The sequence below is a fragment of the Colossoma macropomum genome, unplaced genomic scaffold, assembly GCF_904425465.1.
Source record: "Colossoma macropomum unplaced genomic scaffold, Colossoma_macropomum, whole genome shotgun sequence".
Classification (NCBI taxonomy): domain Eukaryota; kingdom Metazoa; phylum Chordata; class Actinopteri; order Characiformes; family Serrasalmidae; genus Colossoma; species Colossoma macropomum.
This window is the reverse complement of record NW_023494804.1, coordinates 5,965,776-5,987,346: the sequence shown is the minus strand read 5'-3', so window position 1 is coordinate 5,987,346 and position 21,571 is coordinate 5,965,776. Positions and strand designations below refer to the sequence as shown.

At 39.6% G+C, this 21,571-nt stretch overlaps 1 protein-coding gene across 2 annotated transcripts; it reads right to left on the bottom strand.

The window, feature by feature from the left end:
* Positions 1-221: 221 nt before the first annotated feature.
* Positions 222-21,272, bottom strand: igsf5a (immunoglobulin superfamily, member 5a). 2 transcript variants are annotated; one of them, XM_036595536.1, is made up of 9 exons: positions 20,730-21,272; positions 20,014-20,133; positions 16,922-17,236; positions 8,019-8,309; positions 6,132-6,263; positions 5,744-5,768; positions 2,970-3,058; positions 1,135-1,202; positions 222-680 (listed from the first exon to the last, which is right to left on the bottom strand). In XM_036595536.1, the coding sequence occupies exons 2-9, from the start codon at positions 20,057-20,059 to the stop codon at positions 582-584; spliced, it is 1,065 nt and encodes a 354-aa protein (XP_036451429.1). In that variant the 5' UTR covers positions 20,060-20,133; positions 20,730-21,272; the 3' UTR covers positions 222-581. The 2 variants fall into 2 exon arrangements, with proteins under 2 accessions (XP_036451429.1, XP_036451430.1); XM_036595537.1 differs by lacking the exon at positions 6,132-6,263.
* Positions 21,273-21,571: the final 299 nt, after the last annotated feature.

Below are 21,571 nucleotides of genomic sequence, written 5' to 3'. Positions count from 1 at the left end.
ACAGAAGGATTACATTAGTACAGCTTATATAACTACATGTGAGTCTACACACACACACACACACACACACACACATATATATATATATATGTGTGTGTGTGTGTGTGTGTGTGTGTGTGTGTGTGTGTATAATACATATTTATACATATATATATATATATATATATATATAGTTATACATACATACACACAAGACACTTCTATAACTACATAAGTATGCAATGAAGTTGATACATGTGTGTGCTAATGTAAGCTACAGTAATCCATCTGTAACAGTGAATACATCACTAGTTACATTGTTATTGCAGGTATTGTTAATGTGTAACTACACAGTTATTAGTGGCATATTATAAAGTAGGGCCAAAAACATTTCTACTGCATTTTCTGTAATCCCTTCATATTGCTTAAAAAAATAATGTGTATACAGCTTGTCAAGAGATCCAAAATGGAAATATGTCATGCATGCTTGCATTCACCAACGTACATAAAAATACATCTTTCCTATTCAAGTTAAACTTGATTTAATACATTTTTAGGGGAAATAAAGTTTTTATATTTTAACAACTTTGATCAATGCCTTTTTACACAATGGTTACATGTCTGTGTTTTCTGACACCGTTGTCACCGAGGGTGCCATGATAATTATTAGCCTCTTGGTTACTCTTCACCACATCAGGAACCTAGAAAACAATAGAAGTTATGTTAACATAAAATCATTTTAGGTTTTTTTTGCCTTGTTAGTTCATGTCCTAATATTAAGCATGATTTATAATATCGTATCATGTGGCCTCTTTCTGCTTGTAGAATGGAACGTGGCTCTGATATTTTTAATCAGTGTAATCAAATAACATATTTCTTCCCTGTAACTCCTAACAGATTAGTCACTGTTGGCTCTCTGTGTGTGAAATGTCGTGGCTGCGTTGAGCTGCTAGTGAGCAACGAGTGGTGAAAATAATTCAAAAACACTTTAACCAATATCATGTTTCACTTTAACCCCTCACACCACCCCTCATCTGGCTCTTAGACCCTCCCTGATACTGCGTCATGGCATGGAAGGTGAACCCTTCGTAATTTTCCATTCATGTTGACTTTAAGTGAACTGTGATATGAAATACATACACTTCCATTATTTACCTGAATAGTGCTGATGTAATTGGACTGCCAGAATCCGCTGTCTGTATATTCGCTGTTGGTGTCATTTGCTGTGAAAAGGATAAAAGCTACATTTCAAGACATGATTCTCGCTAAAGTAAATAATATACTGTCATCATAACAAAATATCAAAATTTCATGTCAAGGTCTAATGTTTCTTGCTTTAACCTCTTAAAATCCCAGGCTTATTATGTACTAAGCCTTATTATTCAGTAACTACAGGGACCTCCATGCAAACTGGCTGAGCTATTCTTGGGTTATAAAAGTGTGTAATAAAACTTTTTTAAGCCATTTAAGAGGTTTATGTGGTATGAGTGGTTGCTTAGGGCCTCCAAGACACAAGTATGTTGATTCTTGTTGGTTTGTTCGTTTACTCACATGGTTTAAGATTCTTCCCAATGAAAAATACTGAGATTAAATTCTTTGTCATTCATGGAGGGGCAGCTGGTGTAAATGAGCCAGTGGGGCCCCGGCTCTCTTTTAAAAAAAAAATATTTTATTTTATTTTTTGGCATCTGAATTGTTTTATTTGTTGTTAAAAACTGGCTAAACATCCTTGGACCCAAGAACAACAGCGCTGCCAAAATGTCACACGAAAAATATGAATTGGCCAAGATGGGGTTGATTTACATCTAGACCAGGGGTCAGCAAACATGCAGCTCTTTTACTGCCCTGTTGCGGCTCCACAGCAGAATCGGATTAGTAAGTAAAAATAAAATAATCCTCCTTTACAGTAAAATAAAGCTCTGCTGATCGTTCAACACAGTTTAACAATAAATGGTCTTAAATGCTGGAGTTAATGTAGAACTGCTAATTCACCCTTTAACTCTGAAGGCTGGCGGACAGTCTGCTGGTCACCATAGCAACACAGACAACAGTCTCACCTAGCTAGTAACTAACGAAAAGGCAAAGAGAGGGATTTAAGATGAAGAACGATAATTTGGAATTAAATGGACTTATTTACATTTATAATCACTCCACCTGGTTTCCTGATATGTTTAATCTGAAACGAGAAACTGTCAAACGCTAAAAAGTCACGAAGCTGAAGTCGCTTCTCATTCGCCAGCTGCTCGTTTGAATTTTCCGTTCCTCCTTAAATGGTGCAGCAGGTACCTTTGGGCGCCTCAAGCACCATTTAAGGTGGAACGGGAAAATTCGCACAAGAAGCTGGTGACTGAGAAGCGACTTCAGCCTCGTAAGAAATCAAACATTGAGAGACATTTTACAAGAAACTATTCCACTTTTGCGGATTGGGGCCACCAAGTTCACTCTTAGCAAAACAAGCTTTATATATTATCACAAAAAGGTTCATCGACTAGCAGAACCCTTTTTGGTCCTATATAGAATCACTTTTTTAAAAGGTTCTCCAGGTTTTTCTTCATAGAAAATAATTATTTCACCATACAAAGACACTTTTACGCATTCAAGTTCTCTGTGTTCATGGATCTATATCTAACCCTTGCCATTATTACAGAACCCTTGCAGAACATTTTTTAAAGATGTATGATATCACTTAGGGTCTCTAAAACTTCTAAAAATTGAAATACTTGCTTCTCTGCTGTTTCTGCCTAATTTCTATAGTGTGGAATTATTAAAAATGATGGGTTTTTGCCTCAGAGTAGTGTTTTATTTTCATTAAAAATGATTTATTCTGCATATAAAGAAATATATAAATACATGCAAATTTTTTGGACGGGCCTAACAATCTAGGTGGACAGGCACGGCACCTTGAGCCCCACCCAAAGCCTGGCTGTAAGTTTTAAAATGTATCTGAAAATGAAAAGTAGATTCAGTGTGTGCGAGTTTGTTCATCTCACCTTTGGGGTCGGTAACGTAACCAAGGTTATCCTGCCCCTGTCCTTCCCCAGGGTGCGTAGCTCCTTCTTTCGGTGATCGTGCGTGTGCTCTACCGGAACAATCAAAACCTTTTAGCGGCCCACTGACAACACAGAGTCTTCCGGAAAATGGAAACAAAGTCCCCTCCCGCCATCCCCAGAGATTCCCACATAAACTCACCACAGCTCTCTCCGCCTGTCTTACACGTTCAATGGTAAACACAGACTTAATCCCTATTGGAGCTGGATTATTTTTATCAGGGGAGGCGCTGTAATTGAGTGATTACTGAAGAGATCCGTATGAATCTTCAGTGTCTATAGCTTTTAAAAGTCTGCTAAGTAATAATTGCAGAGTGAATATTCTATATATGGTTTGCTGAACTCAGAGCTCTGTTTTGTTAGTTTTTTAGTCAGCATTACAGTAAAGTAATAACAAAACCAGGTAATATTTTCTTTTTTTCTTTTTTGTGAATATCAGCTAAATGGAGCTTGATGATTCAACCCAATTCCTTAATCCTCGAGTTCATGATATTCCAGTGAAATTCACAATATTTTTAGTGGAGGCCGAATGAAAGGAGAAGGAAAATGAAATATCTCAACAGGACCTAAAGCAAGACAATGCATTTTTGGTCTTGTTGGGCAGCATTTGGTAAGTTGAACGAAAGCACTTTACTAGCGTAACGCTAGTCTATATACCATTTAGCCACAGAACATGTTGTTATTGTTTGGAAGTGTGTCACCTGTCAGATGAATGTTGACGTAAATGTTCACACAGTAATGTAATGTTTTAATGAATTACTCCAAATAGCCTGGATCCTTTATCCTTTTGGCTAGTCAAATCACAAATTACATTACTGAACCTCCTTTGGTGAACTAATCCAGCTCAAATAGGGCTTTACTCAATACAGAGGTGTATGCAGGTATTACTGTTGACTGTGCATTCCAAGCGATTGTTTGGTCAAATATCAAATTTACACAATTTTCTCCAAGCCCCAAATATAGTCAATCAGCCAAGATGTCTTTGGTGTCTGAAGTTTGTTTCTTTAGTTTTGCATGAGGCTAATGTAGCACAACCATGGAACGTATGCTGCACCAATTAACATGTCTAAATAATGACATACCTCAAACCATGTTGAGTTTCGAGGAAATCTCTTGCTTATGTGGTTTCTGAAACTGTATCACATACCGTCAATGATTTCTGGGAACCAAATATGCATATCTTTTTATTTTTATTTCATATAATCATGATCCATAGGGCGGCACGGTGGCGCAGTGGGTAGCACTGTTGCCTCACAGCAAGAATGGCCTGGGTTTGATTCCCGGCTGGGCGACCAGGGGCGTTTCTGTGTGGAGTTTGCCTGTTCTCCCCGTGTCTGCGTGGGTTTCCTCCGGGTACTCCGGTTTCCTCCCACAGTCCAAAAACATGCAGTCAGGCTGATTGGACATGCTAAATTGCCCCTAGGTGTGAGTGTGTGAATGTATATGTCTGTCTGTCTGTCTGCCCTGCGATGGACTGGCGACCTGTCCAGGGTGTGTCCTGCCTTCCGCCCAATGACAGCTGGGATAGGCTCCAGCACCCCACCGCGACCCAGAAGGATAAGTGGTTTAGATGATGGATGGATGGATAATCATGATCCTTGTTGTATTTAATCTCTGCAAACATTGTAGTTCATGTCTTATTCCATAGTTAAGTTTTGTTTGGAAATAAAAGGGTTCAAATCTTGACACAGCAAAAACTGTTCAATCATATCTAGGCAGATGAAGTCAATGGAGGGTTCCCACTGACTAGGACTTCAAGAGCTGAACTGACAACTACAAAATTAGGAACTGACTGAGGAATCAACCAATCAGTATTTGATTTTCAATGGGCAGGACCCATTTTGTGAGAAAACATGTCACTCTAGACCTTCCGGAGGTTCTAGATATGTCACTGACTGTGAATATGAGTTGTAGTCTAGTCACGTTTCAGTTGATAGAAAAGGAAAAGCTCTATGCCAGGACTCTTTACCAAAAGCATCACTGAGTGCGTTTACATGCAGTCAATAATCTGATCATAATCGGATATCTGCAGTTATCCATTCATTCAAATGGTCATGTAAACACCATACTCTGATCTACGAATCTGATTAAGAAATCCGATAAAGCGAGCTGGATTTTAGCTCAGTAATCAGATTTCTCAGTGCATGTAAACTCTTACTCTGATTTCTTTCTAATTTCTCAGTCTGCGCATGTGTGAAAACAGACGGCGGCACCAGAAATAAGCAAGCAGCGTAGCCTCGAGATGCAGCAAAACACTTTATGGAGCGACGCTGAAACCAAACACGAAATAACGGATTTAAATATTCTTCATGTTCTAGATGATGTATGTTTATATATTCAGGTGAAGTGGCGTGAAGTTTTAAAAAAAAGCCGTGGCATGAAGTTCAAGCTTTATATTACTTTCACATCACATAAACATATGAAATGTCTTTACCAGCTTTAAACATCTGTGTTTAACCTAGAACAAGCAAAAAATGTTGTGCACCAGTGTTAGCTTACTGCTAATGTACTATTAGAAATTCACATAGAGGTGCTAGCATATATACATGCTAGCAACAGATAAGCTTCCTTTACTTGTTAGCTACATTAGCCTCAAAGTTTCCCATGGAAAAATAAAGAAACAAACTTCAGACACTAAAGTCTTATGTTGGCTGATCAACCATATTAACGGAAGATGGTAAAACACCATTTGCTTCATTGTTACCAGTTGTACATACCTCACTTCCTCTTGGTAGTTTGTTTCTGAAAAGCAGAAAAATGAGAGTTAGACCCCCACATTTACCTTTGGAACCCACACAATGTTTTTTGGAGCCTTTTTAGCCTGAATAATGCAATAAAATTATCCAGTGACCTGGACATTAACCCCACCTCACACCCCCGACTGATGCGCACACTTGCATTCATACTGTACATCATTCGTCTCTGAATGCATGACACCTGTCCATGCATGTCACCCAACACTCCACTCAAAACGTAGTACACTTTGTCCCTCCTCATATTAAGCATATGCTAATGCACATACATTGTCTTTAGACTGGACGGGCCAAGCAGTGACTGCATGAAACTTTCATTGTCCAGCTCATTTTGAAATTGCTGCACACTCACTTGCTCTCTTTCTCCTTTTGCAGCACAAGACAATGGCGGTAATGATGAGGACTAAAAGGGCAACCGCGCTGATGGACACAGTGACGGCTATCAGCACGGTCTGGTCTCTGTGCGCTGGCTTCTCCACCTTCTCTGCAATTAGGAAGAGGAAAGAGAAAAGTTAGATTTTTATGCCTAATGCACTTTAGCAGATAGCATTTGCCCTTCTCTGTGCTATCTGCAAGGCTGAAGTAACCCAAAGAGCTTAAGAGGCTGCAGTTCAAGGCTCCTGCCACCAAAGGGAACCATGAGCATCACTGTTGATGGTCCATTTGTAGTGCTTTTCCACTGGACAGTGCGGTACAACATGGCACAGCAGGTACATAAAATCCCAAACTATTCATACCTTTGTCAAGTAAGTGCCTATGACATTAAGTGCAGTTCTCCGAGGGGATGGTGGTGAAATGATATTCTATGCTACGCTACTGTTAAAGGGGCATTCTGGCCTAAAACTATGGTGTAATATATTATATTGTCGTGTTATGTAGCATCAGAATTATATTGCTTCTTGCCTTTAACCACTGCATTTACTGCATGTAGCGCTTTAGTTCTGTAATTAAGACTCAAGGTTTTTCTATAATAAAAGGCTTGTTTGAGACTTGACTCAGATTGTCTCCCCCTCCCCCTGAAACTCAACTCAAGACTCGACACAGACTCACACCCCAGAGACTCAACGGTCGACTCCGACTCGAACCCCAGAGGCTCGAGACTCGACTCGGACTCGCAGCCCAGATATTTGAAACTGGACTTGAATTCATCCCCCGTGACTCAAGACTCGACGCAGACTTGCACCTCAGAGAGTTGATTCTGACTTGAGAATTGATTCTGACTTGAACCCCAGAGACTCGAGACATGACTCACATTTGCGCACCGGACTCTCAAGACCTAACTCAGACTCAAGACTCAAGACTCAACTCTGACTCATACCCAAGAGACTTGACTCTGACTTGCACCCCAGAGACTCTAGACTCAACTCAGACTTAAACCTTGACTAGCACTCAAATTCTAGAGATTTGAAACTTGACTCGGTTCGCACCACAGAGATTTTAATTGACTCAGGCTCAAACTCCAGAGACTCAAGACTTGACTAGGATTTGCACCCCAGAGACTCAGGAGTCAGCTCAGACTTGAATCTCAGAAACTCAAGACTTGATTCAGACTAGCACCCTACAGACTCGACTCTGGCTCGCACCCCAGAGACTTGAGAGTCGACTCGGACTCAAACCTCAGTGACTCAAACCGCATATACTTGAGACTTGACTTGGCTTGCACCACAGAGATTCTAATTGACTCAGACGCAAACCCCAGAGACTCAAGACTGGACTCAGACTCCCACCCCAAAGATTCTAACTGACTCGGACTCAAACCCCAAATACTCAAAACTCAGCTTGCACCCCAGAGATTCTAAATAACTTGGTTTAAACCATAGAGTTAAAGCCAAGTTGATTAGAGTCAAGGCTCAACTTGGAATCGAACCTCGGAGACCTGATTTAGACTCAAACCCCAGAGACTCAAGACCCGACTCCGAGATGCAAAGTCACACAAGGTTGGAAGTTGAAGGTTAAACATTCAACATTGGCAGCCCTAATTTAATCAGTTTTATTTTTTTCTGTAGGTTGTAAGTCTAGAGTACAAATCAAATTTAAGGGCAAGTGCAAGTCGAGTCTCGAGTCAGTCAACATGCAACTCTTTTCATGTGACTGACTCAAGTCCCCATCTCTGCCTCCTGACTCTTCTATCCTCTCTCCTGTCTTAAAATGTAGTCACTCTGCTCTTTAGTCTGATGAAAGACTTATCTCTGATCATTATCCAGCCCCAATTTACCCTGTGAAAATGCAACTGTCTTACCAACAACGAGGAAAACGCTGCTGCGTAGAGGAGTGATCAGGGAAGGGATGGACGCCAGGCATACCACAGACACATTGCGGACCGCTGTGAACATGAGCGTGCTGTTGGAGTTGACCAGAGTGCCCACTTCCACAGAGCTGGTGTTGAAGAGCTGTTGGTCCACCACTGTGTCATCCACGGTCCAGAAAAGCTGTGGTGTAGGAAACCAGCCTGCTGCAAGACACTGGAACACAACCTGATCTCCCTCCATCACTGTCCAGTTCATCCCTACAATCTCCACTGAGCCGCTCTCTGAAGACAACAAACAGGACGTCAATAACAACCATGATAGAGTCACCCATGGCTTCTGTACCTCGCTTACTCTTTGAGATGGATTTGCATGCTTGAGCAATGGACTGGTACTCTGATCTAGGTGTAACTGTGATTTCCCAAGAGATGTTGGAAAGTGCTGACCATTGAGGAGCGCTCAAGTAACACATTCAGAAATGAGAAGGATTTGGGCGCAAAGAAGGAGCAAAACAGAAGATCAAAGAGATGCAAGCTATGTCAATATCCAATCAAAGGAAACCAATCTTGTCACATAATGGCTCCAGACCCACGTCTGTCCTAAAATGCTGCTTTAGTTTATCTAGACACAGTTCTAGATCCAAGCAAGATCCGAGTTTAAACTGTACATGTTACACTATACACTGTTAGAAATGAAGGTTCTGTGCAGGTACGTTTTTTCGTTCATCAAGGCACAAACACTATAAATGTTCCCTCAAAGGTACAACAGTGGTTTTAAGGTCCAACTGTGTACATTAAATACGTTTTTCTAGGTGAAAAGTACGTATTTGTACCTTTTCATAACCGAATGATTTAAAACAGACCATAAAATAAAAAGCCTGGAGACGAGACGGGGTGTGTGGAGAAAATATCATTTCAGTGGATTATGCAACAGTTATGTTCCCTGACTAAAGGTACTGAGATGTATCATTGAGGGAACCACCCCAGTGACAAGGGGGGTACTGCCCCAGTGATGGTTTCATACTCCCCTTGACACTGAATTCAGCTACTTTAAGGTGTATCCATTGCTGACATAGGAGTTAAGCCTAAGGTTGTCATGCCTAATGTCAGGCTTCGGCTAGAGGGGTATAAAGCCCCTCGGCATTGGGCTGGGGATCAGTGGAACTGTGTTCTCTGAAGTGATGGAGCTCCATCCAGTACCTTTGGGATGAGTTGGAGATCCAGAACTAATCATCCAACATCAGTACCTGACCTCACTAATGCTTAAGGCTGAATGCAATCAAATCCTCACAGCAATGTTCCAACATCTAGGGTAAAGCCTTCCTAGAAGAGAAAATTGTGGCAAATTGTGGTTGGAACTAGGCTCGGCAGGAAGGTAGCCAAGTCCAAGACCAGGGTTGGAGTCCACTGCCACAGGGGAACCCCTTTTCATTCCCTTACGGACCCTTTTAGTAGATGGTCTTTAAAGAGCCATATTTGTAAAAGATGTAGATATGTGATCATCTAAAGTCTGAAGAATATCCATGTAATGAAAGTTATATTCTAACTAATGTTTTTTTCCCTGTTCCTCCAAGGCTGATAGGCCAAACGCGAGCTCTTAACATCTGGGGCACAACCATAAAAAGCTTTGGGCTAAATGTCTTAAAATTACTTATTAGTGTTGGAACAAACTGAAATTTCTAAACCAATTCTAATATTCCCGGGCCAACATTCCTTGGCCACACCACTACCCCCCCCCCTTTTTTATACTTCACTATTAATGTCACAACTCATCGTTTATTAATGATCATATAGATACAAGGTGATGTGGCACCACAACCACCCAACACCCCTCCAAACACCACCCACCCCCTAGTTTGAGTGAAACAAAGGACAGAAATAACAGAGACAAAACAGAAGAAGCAAAGAGAAAGGATAAAATAATAATAATAATAATAATAATAATATTAATAATAATCATAATGATAATAATAATAATGACAAACTGGACATACAGGACAGACAAAAAACCAATTCAATGCCTTGTGAAGGTGGAGCTCAAAGTTGATGCTGATGGTGCTCTTGCCAACACTGCGCTATGGACAACAAACCTGTCGTTAGTCTATTAATAAGGTTAGCCTGGCTGAAATGTCCCCGTAAAGTTATTGATTTTACTCCAGATGTTCAAAGAGCATGTACTAAAGAGATTTGGGGGTGGGTTTTGGAGGGGATGTACCCTTTTTTGTGCTGCAATCCAGTACCTAAAGTCTAATATTTTGTCCCCAGATGTTTATTATCGTTGGCCCTGCGAGACTACTCCAAGTTAAAAACTATAAAACCTATAAAAACATAATGCATAATAATTTCTTTTAATGGTGATGATTTTCAGTTGTTAGCCTTCTAAAATGTTTGGGTTTATAATTTAGGCTTCTTTTGGGTTCTGCTGACAAAAAGTTGTGGAAACTACGGTCCATGTAATATGCAATTACATGAGAGTGAAGTATATGCTGTTAAGTAAACCCTAGTATTGAATTTGGCACATAAAGTAGACAATGCGCCCCACTTGAGACTTAACTGTGACTTGCTAAATGAAATCGATCCCCTCTTCTGAAAGGACGTAACGATAAAGGTGTCTGCAAATAGAACACATTGCCAGCCAAACCGTGAGGAGTAAACTGGAGATCAATATATCAGGACTGTCTTTATGGATTAAGACATCAGCACTTTTTAAAACTGTAAACACCTGATTGGCTGCATGCAGTAATAAGGACACAGTTAAACCCCTAGTAAAGTGATTTTGAGTCTACAGTGTAGGTTTGAACTGCGCTTGTGTAACTGGGCCATTTATTGTATCCTTTGTCATTTGGAGCACATTTTGGCCCTGGTTTCCACTTTTTCATCTCGGGCTCCTGCGGGAGAAACTCTGCTGTGAGGAGAGAAGCGTTTAATCTAGGAGAAGTATGAGGATACTTAGCACTGTCATGTCCTGATGAGAACTCATTGTGAGTGTTTACACGAAGCCCACGGCTAAAAAACTTAATCACATTTCTCACAAAGGACCACCAGGGCCAGGCTAGAGTGAGTCTCTGAAAGAATACTTTTATCTGTGGGTTTTTTTCATATGTTTTCAGGACAAAAATGTCTTCACTTTGGAAAATTGGAAAACGTGAGAATATAAGGGATAGGCTACAATGTCAAGATCAACAATATGGTCAAAATTAGGCTTAGAAAATTCTTATTATTATTAAATTTGGGTCATATTATAACTACATATAAACACTTAATGGGTCTATTATTACAGGGCTGAAGATTTAATGTTTTGAGGTTTGAAGTTATGTAAAATATTGTTTTTCGTTCATCTCAACTAAAATATGGCTGCATATTAGTTCATTTAAAGTTTTTACATGGATACAATAAACGCAGCTGGACTGCTTGTTACCACAGGAATGCTTTTTTAGGTTGAACTGACAAACCATTTTTTACTATGTGATAATATGGTAATATACCTATATATATACATATATACACACATATATATATCTCGCTGCTGTTGGAACAAAACCTCGTATCTCCATAATGGTAACTTTACAGGAGAAGGAAAAAAACCTACTTTACCTCTAATGCAAGTCAATGAAACCAGAATTTCCGAGTCATTTTGTGCCATTTCTTTTGGTCAGTTCATCATGAAATTTACACACAGTGTAAAAGGCAACAAGCACTTTCAAATTATGTCAAAAACTGAAAAACGACAAAAATGAAGATTCGAAGTTTTGTTCCAACAGCATCGGTCTCTTCCAACATATATATATATGTGTGTGTGTGTGTGTGTATGAATGTGTATAAATGTGCCCCCAATATGTTACATAAAAATGTGCAGAAGTGTGTTCTCACTTATTATTTTCACTTAGAAAATAAGCAAAATATATCATTTGACAAGGGTATAAAATGTATAAAATATGCATGGTAGTATGTATTACTATTATTGCGGTTACATATATATTCGCTAGTAATAATAATACATATTACTAGTATTATATATTCTACAATATTCTACAGTCCCACCATATAAAAAATAAAAAACAATTAAGTTTTCAGATTTTAGATATTTATAACGATTATGTTCTGATCTATTTGAACCCATGTTGATCGATTTTTTCTCAAAAAAAAGATGTTTTTGATTTCTTTTAAAGTGAAGTTGAAAGATTTAGATGTCTCATGAGTCTTATAAAAATATTAATATAAATAATTATTTTTTAATGAATAATAATTATTTTTAATGCAAATAAAAAATACAAATTGATTTAAAAATTGCGGTTTTTGTAGTCACTACCGAAACACACAGAGTTTTAGTCTGTATTTTAGAGCAAGAACTGAGGCTGCATCCCTGTCCCTCATGGCCACATGGTGAGCAGTTAGATCCCATTGTTAAATCAGTGTGGAACATTAATAATTGTCACTACTAAAACACATTTTCACAATTATGTGCATTAACTTGTGTATTAACTTTTTTGTGTTTCAATGAAAAATATAATGATTTTATGTGTACAGCTGTTCAAAGCTGTGTTTGCTAGTCATGTGCTGTCTAGCGTGTTTGAGTTCTGTTAAAAATGAGCTAAAATTGTCACTGAAACAGTCACTGCTGAATCATTTGGTATTTGGTAGTGTTACGATGTTTTCTCAGTGACACAATGGAACAGTCAATCATTTATTTTAACTAAATAAACATGAGTAAGTTATAGGGTCACTCAAAGCAAAAGGATGTTTTTGAAATGTGTTTTCAGCTCTTTGTATCTGTTAGAATGGTCCACATATATAGACTGTAAATATGTATGTGCGGGTCAGTTCTGGGGTTCTGCTTGGATCTCTTTTCTGATGGTTCACTGGAACCAGTCATACATGAGCACATTTGCTGACTTGTTATTTGAAATCCCAGGGTGTGTAATTTAGCCTCCAAGACTGTCAGAGCAGCCTTTCCTTACATCTCCCTTGCAGTCCAGCTAATAAGAACATTAATTAGTAAAGATCTGTAGCGCCCTCCGATCTGGGTCACGCTCCGTGATATTTGGACCTTTGGGGATTCTGCCTTTTAGCTGAGTTGTTTGTTTTACCTCACGGTGAATAGGCTGCGAAATGTCAAACATACGGTGAAAAAAGATCAACATAGGCATATACATGCAGGTATTTCCACACAGGTATTTCCACTTTATTAGAAACCGCTAGATTGTACTTCCACTCACTGAGCTCCAGTTATAGGCTCAATATAATGTACAATTACAGACTGTACAGTTTACCAGCCCCCAAAAGTGCATTCATCATTGGTCAGTTTCTGACCATGGGACCACATTTGTCCATATATTATTTGGGTGACAGAAAAAGAAAAATATAAATTCAGAAAAGAAAAATATAAATATATAATATAAATGTAATATTAATAATTGTATATATACATACACATATATATATGTTGCCTCATCTCCAAAATGGCAACTTTACAGGACAAGGAAAAACCTACTTTAGTTTTAATGTAAGTCAATGGACTTTTTTCCAACTCATTTTGGGCCGTTTCTTTTGGTCCATTTAGCATGAAATGTACACACAATATAAAGGACAACAGGTATTTACTGAAAAACGACAAAAATGGAGATACAAGATTCTTTTCTGACAGCAGTGATATATATATATATATATATATATATATATATATATATATATATATATATAAAACTGTAAATATTTATTATAAAATTCTTCAACTATTGTAGTAATACTAATTTTATTTCTAAGTTTTGGTTGAAAAGAGTTAAATTCTTGAAATGCCCTGCAGAAAAACTGTCCAATCAGGATTCTCTGTGGTATCTTGGTAGATACTGCCAAGCAAGCTCTCTTACTGGTTAGGACTTCAGGAGCCGAACTGAAGGCCTAACACGTCAGATTAACCACTAACATAATTAGTAAGTGACAACAGACTCATCTGATTTTGATTTCCAAAGGCTGGGATCAATTTTGTGAGAAAAATGTCACTCTGGTTCTTCTGGAGGTTCTAGATACATCACCGACTTTGAATATGAGCCGTAATCTAAACAGGTTTCAGTCAGTTATAAATGGAAAACAGCAACAGCTCAATGTAAGGATTCTTTACTGAGAGTGTCTTTGAAACTGCTACAAGGTAAAATATATCTTTTACAAGCTTCAAATTTCAGTCTTTAATCTAGAATGAGCAAAAAAATCTGAGCTAACATAATACTAGAATCCCATAGGGGTGCTAGCAGAAATTAGCATTATCATAGAGGAGGTTTTTTTCATCAAGATCTGGCATATATGGCTCAAACCAAAAGCCCAGCTCTAAGAAACACTGTTCACCTCTGCCAGTGAGTGTACAGTCGTTTTGGCGCCCCTGGTCAAATTCCGTGTTTTGTTAATTTTCTAATTGAAAAGAAGTGAACAGATCCTCTACAGAGAACACACTTCTGAACATTTGAATGCACCGTTACTGTTTATTTGCTGAATTTAACATTTAAACACAAAATCGGGCCTGTGCAAAAGTTATGGCACCTATTATATTTTATTTTTTTCAACATGTTAAACTTAGTAGACAAAAGTAAACCAAAAAAATTACATTCCATTTAAAGAGTCCAAATCACAGGAAACTGAACCGTCCTCTCTTTTTAAATGAGAGTTTGATGTAGTGTGTAAACACTGTTTAAATTATAAAATATATTCACCCCCCAGTTCATAAAGTCCATATGTGGAAATTAAGCTGCAAAACAGACCATTTTACTGTTTACCCACTCGCTGTTTTTGTGATGTCATTAAAAGCAGTGTAGTTTAGCTCCACCCTTTCATGATGAATTTATAAGGAGTGTTTCAGCCTGCATTGCTTTCTGAATGAGGCACCATACAGGATAGCCAATCAAAATCAGAAGTCATTTACATATATCAGTCTTAAAGGCACAGCAACAAAACCAGTCTGTTTAATTGTAAGGGACACAGAAAGGTTGGAAAATGGTCATGTAAGTTAAATTATAATGGTTTTGGTACATAAAACCACAAGAAAATCATGAGTGAACCTCTATGGAAAAAAAATAAAATACAAGAAAAATCTGTACCCTGTAAAAGATGGGTTACCTTTTTCACAAACTTTTTTATACAACCGTATGCACTCCATGCACTATGTGGATGAGCTCAGCATATTTATTAGTTTTGGCATCTTTTAAGCTGGAATGTGTGGGGTTGTAACTTGAAAGTGGCATTCAGGTTAGTGCTGATGTAGTTACTGAATGTTACATCAGGTTCTGTGCCATCTTCGTAGTACAGAGACACACACTGCAGTGATGGGATGGACTTCGAGTCAATCACAGTTCGAAAGATTTAGAGTTTAGACTCTGTTAAAGCTTTGAGAATCCACTAGAAATTCTCTCTACCGTTATTTTTTCATCAGCAAGGCCTCAGAAAGTGTGTCATGTTGCATTCAGTCTGAAAGTAGAACGATATCAATGTTTGACATTAAGTTGGAATTTGGTTTTTAAGTTGATATCGCTTTCAGTTTAATGGTGATAACACCGAAAAGATGCTGGATTTAAGCTCTCGACTCTGCAGCCTCCACATCTACTACACTGTGTTTCTCTCTTTGGTGCTTTAAAGGACTGCTTTACAACTTCAACCCCTAAAGCTCCATATGTGGGCCTGCACTTCAATCCCTCACCCTCATTAAAGGAGAAAATGTCAGGCACAATGTGAAGTGGAGTAAAACCCCTGTAACCATGAGTTGCTGCTGGAAAAACACCTTGTATCTCCAAGAAAGTAACTTTACAGGAGAAGGAAAAAAACGTCTTAACTTTGAATGGGAGTTAATGGAACCAGAGGTCTTTCCAAGTAATTTTGGAGCATTTCTACAGCTCCATTCTTCATGAAACTGTAACACAATGTACAGGGCAGCTGGTTGGTAGGTTTTGTCAGTGATGCATCACCTTGAGTGGCTGACTGCTTTTCAAAAGTGGCCATAAAATACAACTTAGACTAGATACACCACTATTTAGTTTTAGTAATAATCACAATAAGCAGTTCTTCTGCCTAGCAATGAACTTTGTCAACAACATAAATGTGAGTATTTTGAATGTAATTCGGCAAATCAGATTTTCGAACCGAGCCTTTTATTTAATAAGACAGTATGACACTTAAAGGGGGACGTCCATTTTCCAAAATGTATGCAGAATTAAATGGTTAAGATGTAAACAAAGTCATTCAGAATGGTTTGGTGTGAAATGTTCAGTTCTAGAGAAACTTACAGAGTCAGAATCGCTCACAGTGGTGGTGATAGGAACCAGACGTCCACTTCTAAAAGCTCCCTCACAGAAAGTTACTACATGAAATGGTTATGAATTCACTGCCTGATGTCTGAGACATTACTTTATGATACTTTTGAGTTATTTTAGCCTAATAAAGTATTTTTTATGTCATTCATAGCGGAGAAGTATATGCAGGGTGTTGTGAGGCAAAATAGTCCCCTCAAGATAATTTTTTCTAATTTATGACTACTTTATTATTATCGGTATTACATATAAGAACTCAAAAGACTCGTGTAGGTTCACTGGTCGGGTTTGGATAGTAAATAAAATGGCTATATTTGTGTTGTAGTCATGGCGACCCCTGGTTCCTATCACCAGCACCGTAAAGAAATCAGAATCAGTAAGTTTCTCTACAATGAACCATTTCACACTCTGAATGACTTTGCTTACAACAACTATTGAACTATGGGGAAATTTTTTAATTGGTGGAATTCCCCTTTAAAGGTGAACAAAACACAATAAGCGTAAAGTAAAGCGTGCACATTCATTCAAGTTACTATGTAGATATGAGAGTGAGAAACTGAAGTTTGGGCCAACATACAGACTCTTAGAGTTTAAGGGGTTAACACGCACCTTGAACGGACAGCCCAGCGGTCACAGGCTCACTGCCTTGGATCTGACAGCTGACTTCACCAGAATCGTTTCGTGATACGTCCTTGATGATAAATTCCCACTTAGATTCACCGGTGGTGGAATAATCTATCCCAGAGAAACGACTGCTGCTGTTTAGCATCCCGGAAGCCTCTAAAATGGTCAGCGCCAGCCGTCCGTTTAGTGACCAGATCATGACCGTCCAGCCCTGCTGCCTCGTGCTGCAGTTGAACCTGGCATCTGAACTTTGGAGAACCATTGCGCTCTGCGGTTCCAACTGCACTTGAGCGGTAACCCCTGAGGAAAGAAGGAAAACAAAAGCATTCCTTTGGTCAGCCGTATCTGTCAACATGTGAATGGTCAACAGTGGGCCTGAGTGTGGAGAGGTATGTAATGAGGAACTGTTCATGGAAATGTGAAGACAAAATACCCTAAACGTCCAAAAGACACCTGCTCGTCCCCGTTAAAGGGATTAATAGGGAGTTTGTCTTCTTTTGGTGAGGTAACAGCCTCTACTCTTCTGAGAAGGCTTTACAGACTTTACATTGCTGTGAGGATTTGACTGCATTCAGCCACAAAAGCATTAGTGAGGTCAGGTACTGGATCATCAGTTGGATGATCAGTTCTGGATCACTCCAACTCATCTTAAAGGTACTGGATGGAGCTCCATCACTCCAGAGAACAGTTCCACTGCTCCAGAGCCCAATGCTGGGGGGCTTATTACCAGTTTCAGTGAGCTACGAGAAATAATAACAAATTCCACCATGCTTTGTTATCACTGACGTTGACTGTGACTCAATTGTGGGTTAAATTAATAGTTAACAGTTAATATCAAATGTAAGCAATTGTTTGGTGTTTGAAGTTCCCTTGTTTAGTCTTGCACTGGAGCTATGAGGCTAATGCAGCGAACAAATACTAGGAGCCTACAGTGTGTACAACAGTTAGCATCACACTAACTGTATGACACACTTTTATCAATAAAATACACAGAAGTACAGACGCGATTCAGGCTTCAAGGCTGCTTCTACTATACTGACTATATACATAATAAGTTCACTTCTTTGTTTCTACACTCATTGTCCATTTTATCAGCTCCATTGACCACTTTGTAGTTCTACAGTTACAGACTGTAGTCCATCTGTTTCTCTGCGTATTTTGTTACCCTGTTCTTCAATGTTCAGGACCCCCACAGGACCCCCACAGAGCTATTTGGGTGGTGGATCATTCTCAGCACTGCAGTAACACTGACGTGGTGGTGGTGTGTTAATGTGTGTTGCGTTGGTCTGAGTGGATCAGACACAGCAGTGCTGCAGGAGTTTTTAAACACCTCAGTGTCACTGCTGGACTGAGAACCAAAAACATCCAGCCAACAGCGTCCTGTGGGCAGCGTCCTGTGACAACTGATGAAGGACTAGAGGATGACCAACACAAACTGCGCAGCAGCAGATGAGCTATCGTCTCTGACTTTACATCTACAAGGTGGACTGACAAGGTAGGAGTGTCTAATAGAGTGGACAGTGAGTGGACACAGTGTTTAAAAACTCCAGCAGCACTGCTGTGTCTGATCCACTCGCACCAGCACAACACACACCAACACACCACCACCATGTCAGCGTTACTGCAGTGCTGAGAATGACCCACCACCCAAATAATACCTGCCCTATGGTGGTCCTGTGGGGGTCCTGACCACTGAAGAACAGGGTAACAAAGTATGCAGAGAAACAGATGGACTACAGTCTGTAACTGTAGAACTACAAGGTGCTCCTATATAGTAAGTGGAGCTGATAAAATGGACAATGAGCGTAGAAACGGAAGGAATATTTAATGAAGTGGCTGGTTGGTGTAGTTATATAGTATAATTTAAAACTAAAGCATATCTGTGGTGAGCATTAGAGAAGTACGCTCCAGGTCTGGCTCTGGTTAGAGCTGAACCAAAAATTTGCATGCTAGCCTTTAAGCTAAAGCTCTCCAGCGAGCTCTCAGGCACCGCTGCCGCGACCTGATAAACGGAACGCCGTCTCACTGCATATTAAAGGGCTTAATCAATTCCAAAGGAGAGCATGCAGTGATTAGTGAAGATCAAGTGGGCCTCCATCAAGCTGGAGTGATGAATTAGAGACTTGCTGCAGTGTCTCTCCAAAGCATGATGAACATCTTGATTTAGTGCTAACGTCACGATCCATCTGAGCGAATAAGGGAAGACAAGGGTGAAGAGGTTCTACTAATCGAACACCAATGAGAATAAAGCAGAAGCAGAAAGCGCTGCATACTGTACAGGTGTCTGCTGTACAGGTGCACTTTGTATGGTTACTGTAGCTCATCTGACTTATCAGTGGTGCTGTGTTAGTGTGTGTTGTGCTGGTCTGGGTGGATCAGACACAGCAGTGCTGCTGGAGTTTTTAAACACTGTGTCCACTCACTGTCCACTCTATTAGACACTCCTACCTTGTCAGTCCACCTTGTAGATGTAAAGTCAGAGACGATAGCTCATCTGCTGCTGCACAGTTTGTGTTGGACATCCTCTAGTCCTTCATCAGTGGTCACAGGACGCTGCCCACAGGACGCAGTTGGCTGGACATTTTTGGTTGGTGGACTATTCTCAGTCCAGCAGTGACACTGAGGTGTTTAAAAACTCCAGCAGCACTGCTGTGTCTGATCCACTCATACCAGCACAACACACACTAACACACCAGCACCATGTCAGTGTTACTGCAGTGCTGAGAATGATCCACCACCCAAATAGTACCTGCTCTGTGAGGGTCCATGGGGGTCCTGACCACTGAAGAACAGGGTAAAAGGGGGCTAACAAAGTATGCAGAGAAACAGATGGACTACAGTCTGTAACTGTAGAACTACAAAGTGCTCCTATATAGTAAGTGGAGCTGATAAAATGGACAATGAGTGTAGAAACAAGGAGGTGGTTTCAATGTTATGGCTGATCTATGTATTTTGTTCCTGCCTTTGCATGCTGACCTTTTGATATCTGTGAACGGTTCAGGGAACTCATCCACCTCAGTGTGCTTTCATTTTCTGTGAAGTGAAGAAACAGTAAATAAAAGAAGATGAATACTCACCTCCCGTGATGAAAAGCAAGAGAGCGGCGAGGGCAAACGTGTCCATGATCCTTCACAAGTGCTCAGCCAGTTTGAAAAGCTTACGAGTTCATATAAACAGATAAGCAAAGGCGAAAACTCCTATAAAAACATCGACATAAAGGACAGTGTCAGCTTTTAAAATGGCCTTCAAGTGAATACTGTAGTACATTATGATCGTATACTGTATATACTGAACATAAATGTGCTGAAAAAGGCTTTTTATGTTTGTCCTTGGTGTGTTATTGTTTGGAAACCTCTGTAAAATGGCATTGGTGCTTATTCTATAACATGGCAAAAATATTTCGAGTTGACAATTCTTGGATCTTTAGTTGAAAATGAACCTAATTATGACTTTTTTTTAACTTGTTATGACTTTAATTTTTTAACTAACATAAAAAAATACCATTTATGGGTATCAATATTGTTTGTACACTACTTTTACTAACAGTTTACATCACCACACTTATTTTCTACTGTAAAATATTACAAATCGGTTGGTATTTCTGTCATTTTGCCTGTACAGCCCTATTATTTTACAGCTTCCGTTTACACTGTCTGGACATTTAGTGGTGAATGCATCAATAGAAATGGCCCAAAATAAAATCTTTACATTAATAGATGTTAAGATGTTAAGTTATGAAGGTTTATTACTTTCCTGTATGAAAATAGGCTTTAAAAACAGCTAATACACTTACCCGAAACCCCAATCCAAGAGCTTATCCAAGAACAAAAACCGTTCACCAACTTCCTTCCTCAGCTCAGAGTAGGTGTGGAAACAGTATCCTCCACCTAGGTCACCTGTCGGCCCCAAAAGAGGCCAAAGTCCAGCAGCCTGCCATTCTTCTTATCACACAGACGTGAGTTGAGCAGCAGCAGTGGAGCTGCTCTCTGCTTTGCATACAGGCCCCGCCATGCCAAAGCTTCACGGGGAGGATTACAAGACACTGACATGCCAACCGAGGTGGACCGTCTACCAGCAAGATTACTTTTGGGGGCTGCGACCTCATGACCCATCTGTTTGCTTTAAATTCCACTGACCGGTACATACACTGAAACTGGCACACCCTCAGAGCAACGGCCGGTCTCGATACCAGTCGTTTCTAAACCCTGCCCCATTTATATAAGTCATATACAACAACATCTGCTGTTGGTTCACTCAACTGCAGGTGCATGATGGGGACAATAAGGTAGTGCTATGAGTCAACGTGACGCCACAGGGCTATTGTGTCTCAGCTGAATGGAGTTAAGCCATATTAAACACTGATTTAAGGTACTGCTTTTGTTACAAGCTATGATGCAATTATTGTACCGTCACTATTGTAGAGAAACAAAACAAATCATGTATCTCCAGAACGGTAATTTCACCGATGAAGGGGAAAAAAACTTTTTTATTGCAGAATTTTGAACCATTTCTTTTGGTCCATTCATTAAAAAGAGGGTTTTTTTGAAAAATCTGTAGAGTTTATTCATAATTTAAAGTCATTCAGAGTGGTTTGATATGAAATGGTTCATTGTTGAGTAACGTACTGACTCAGAT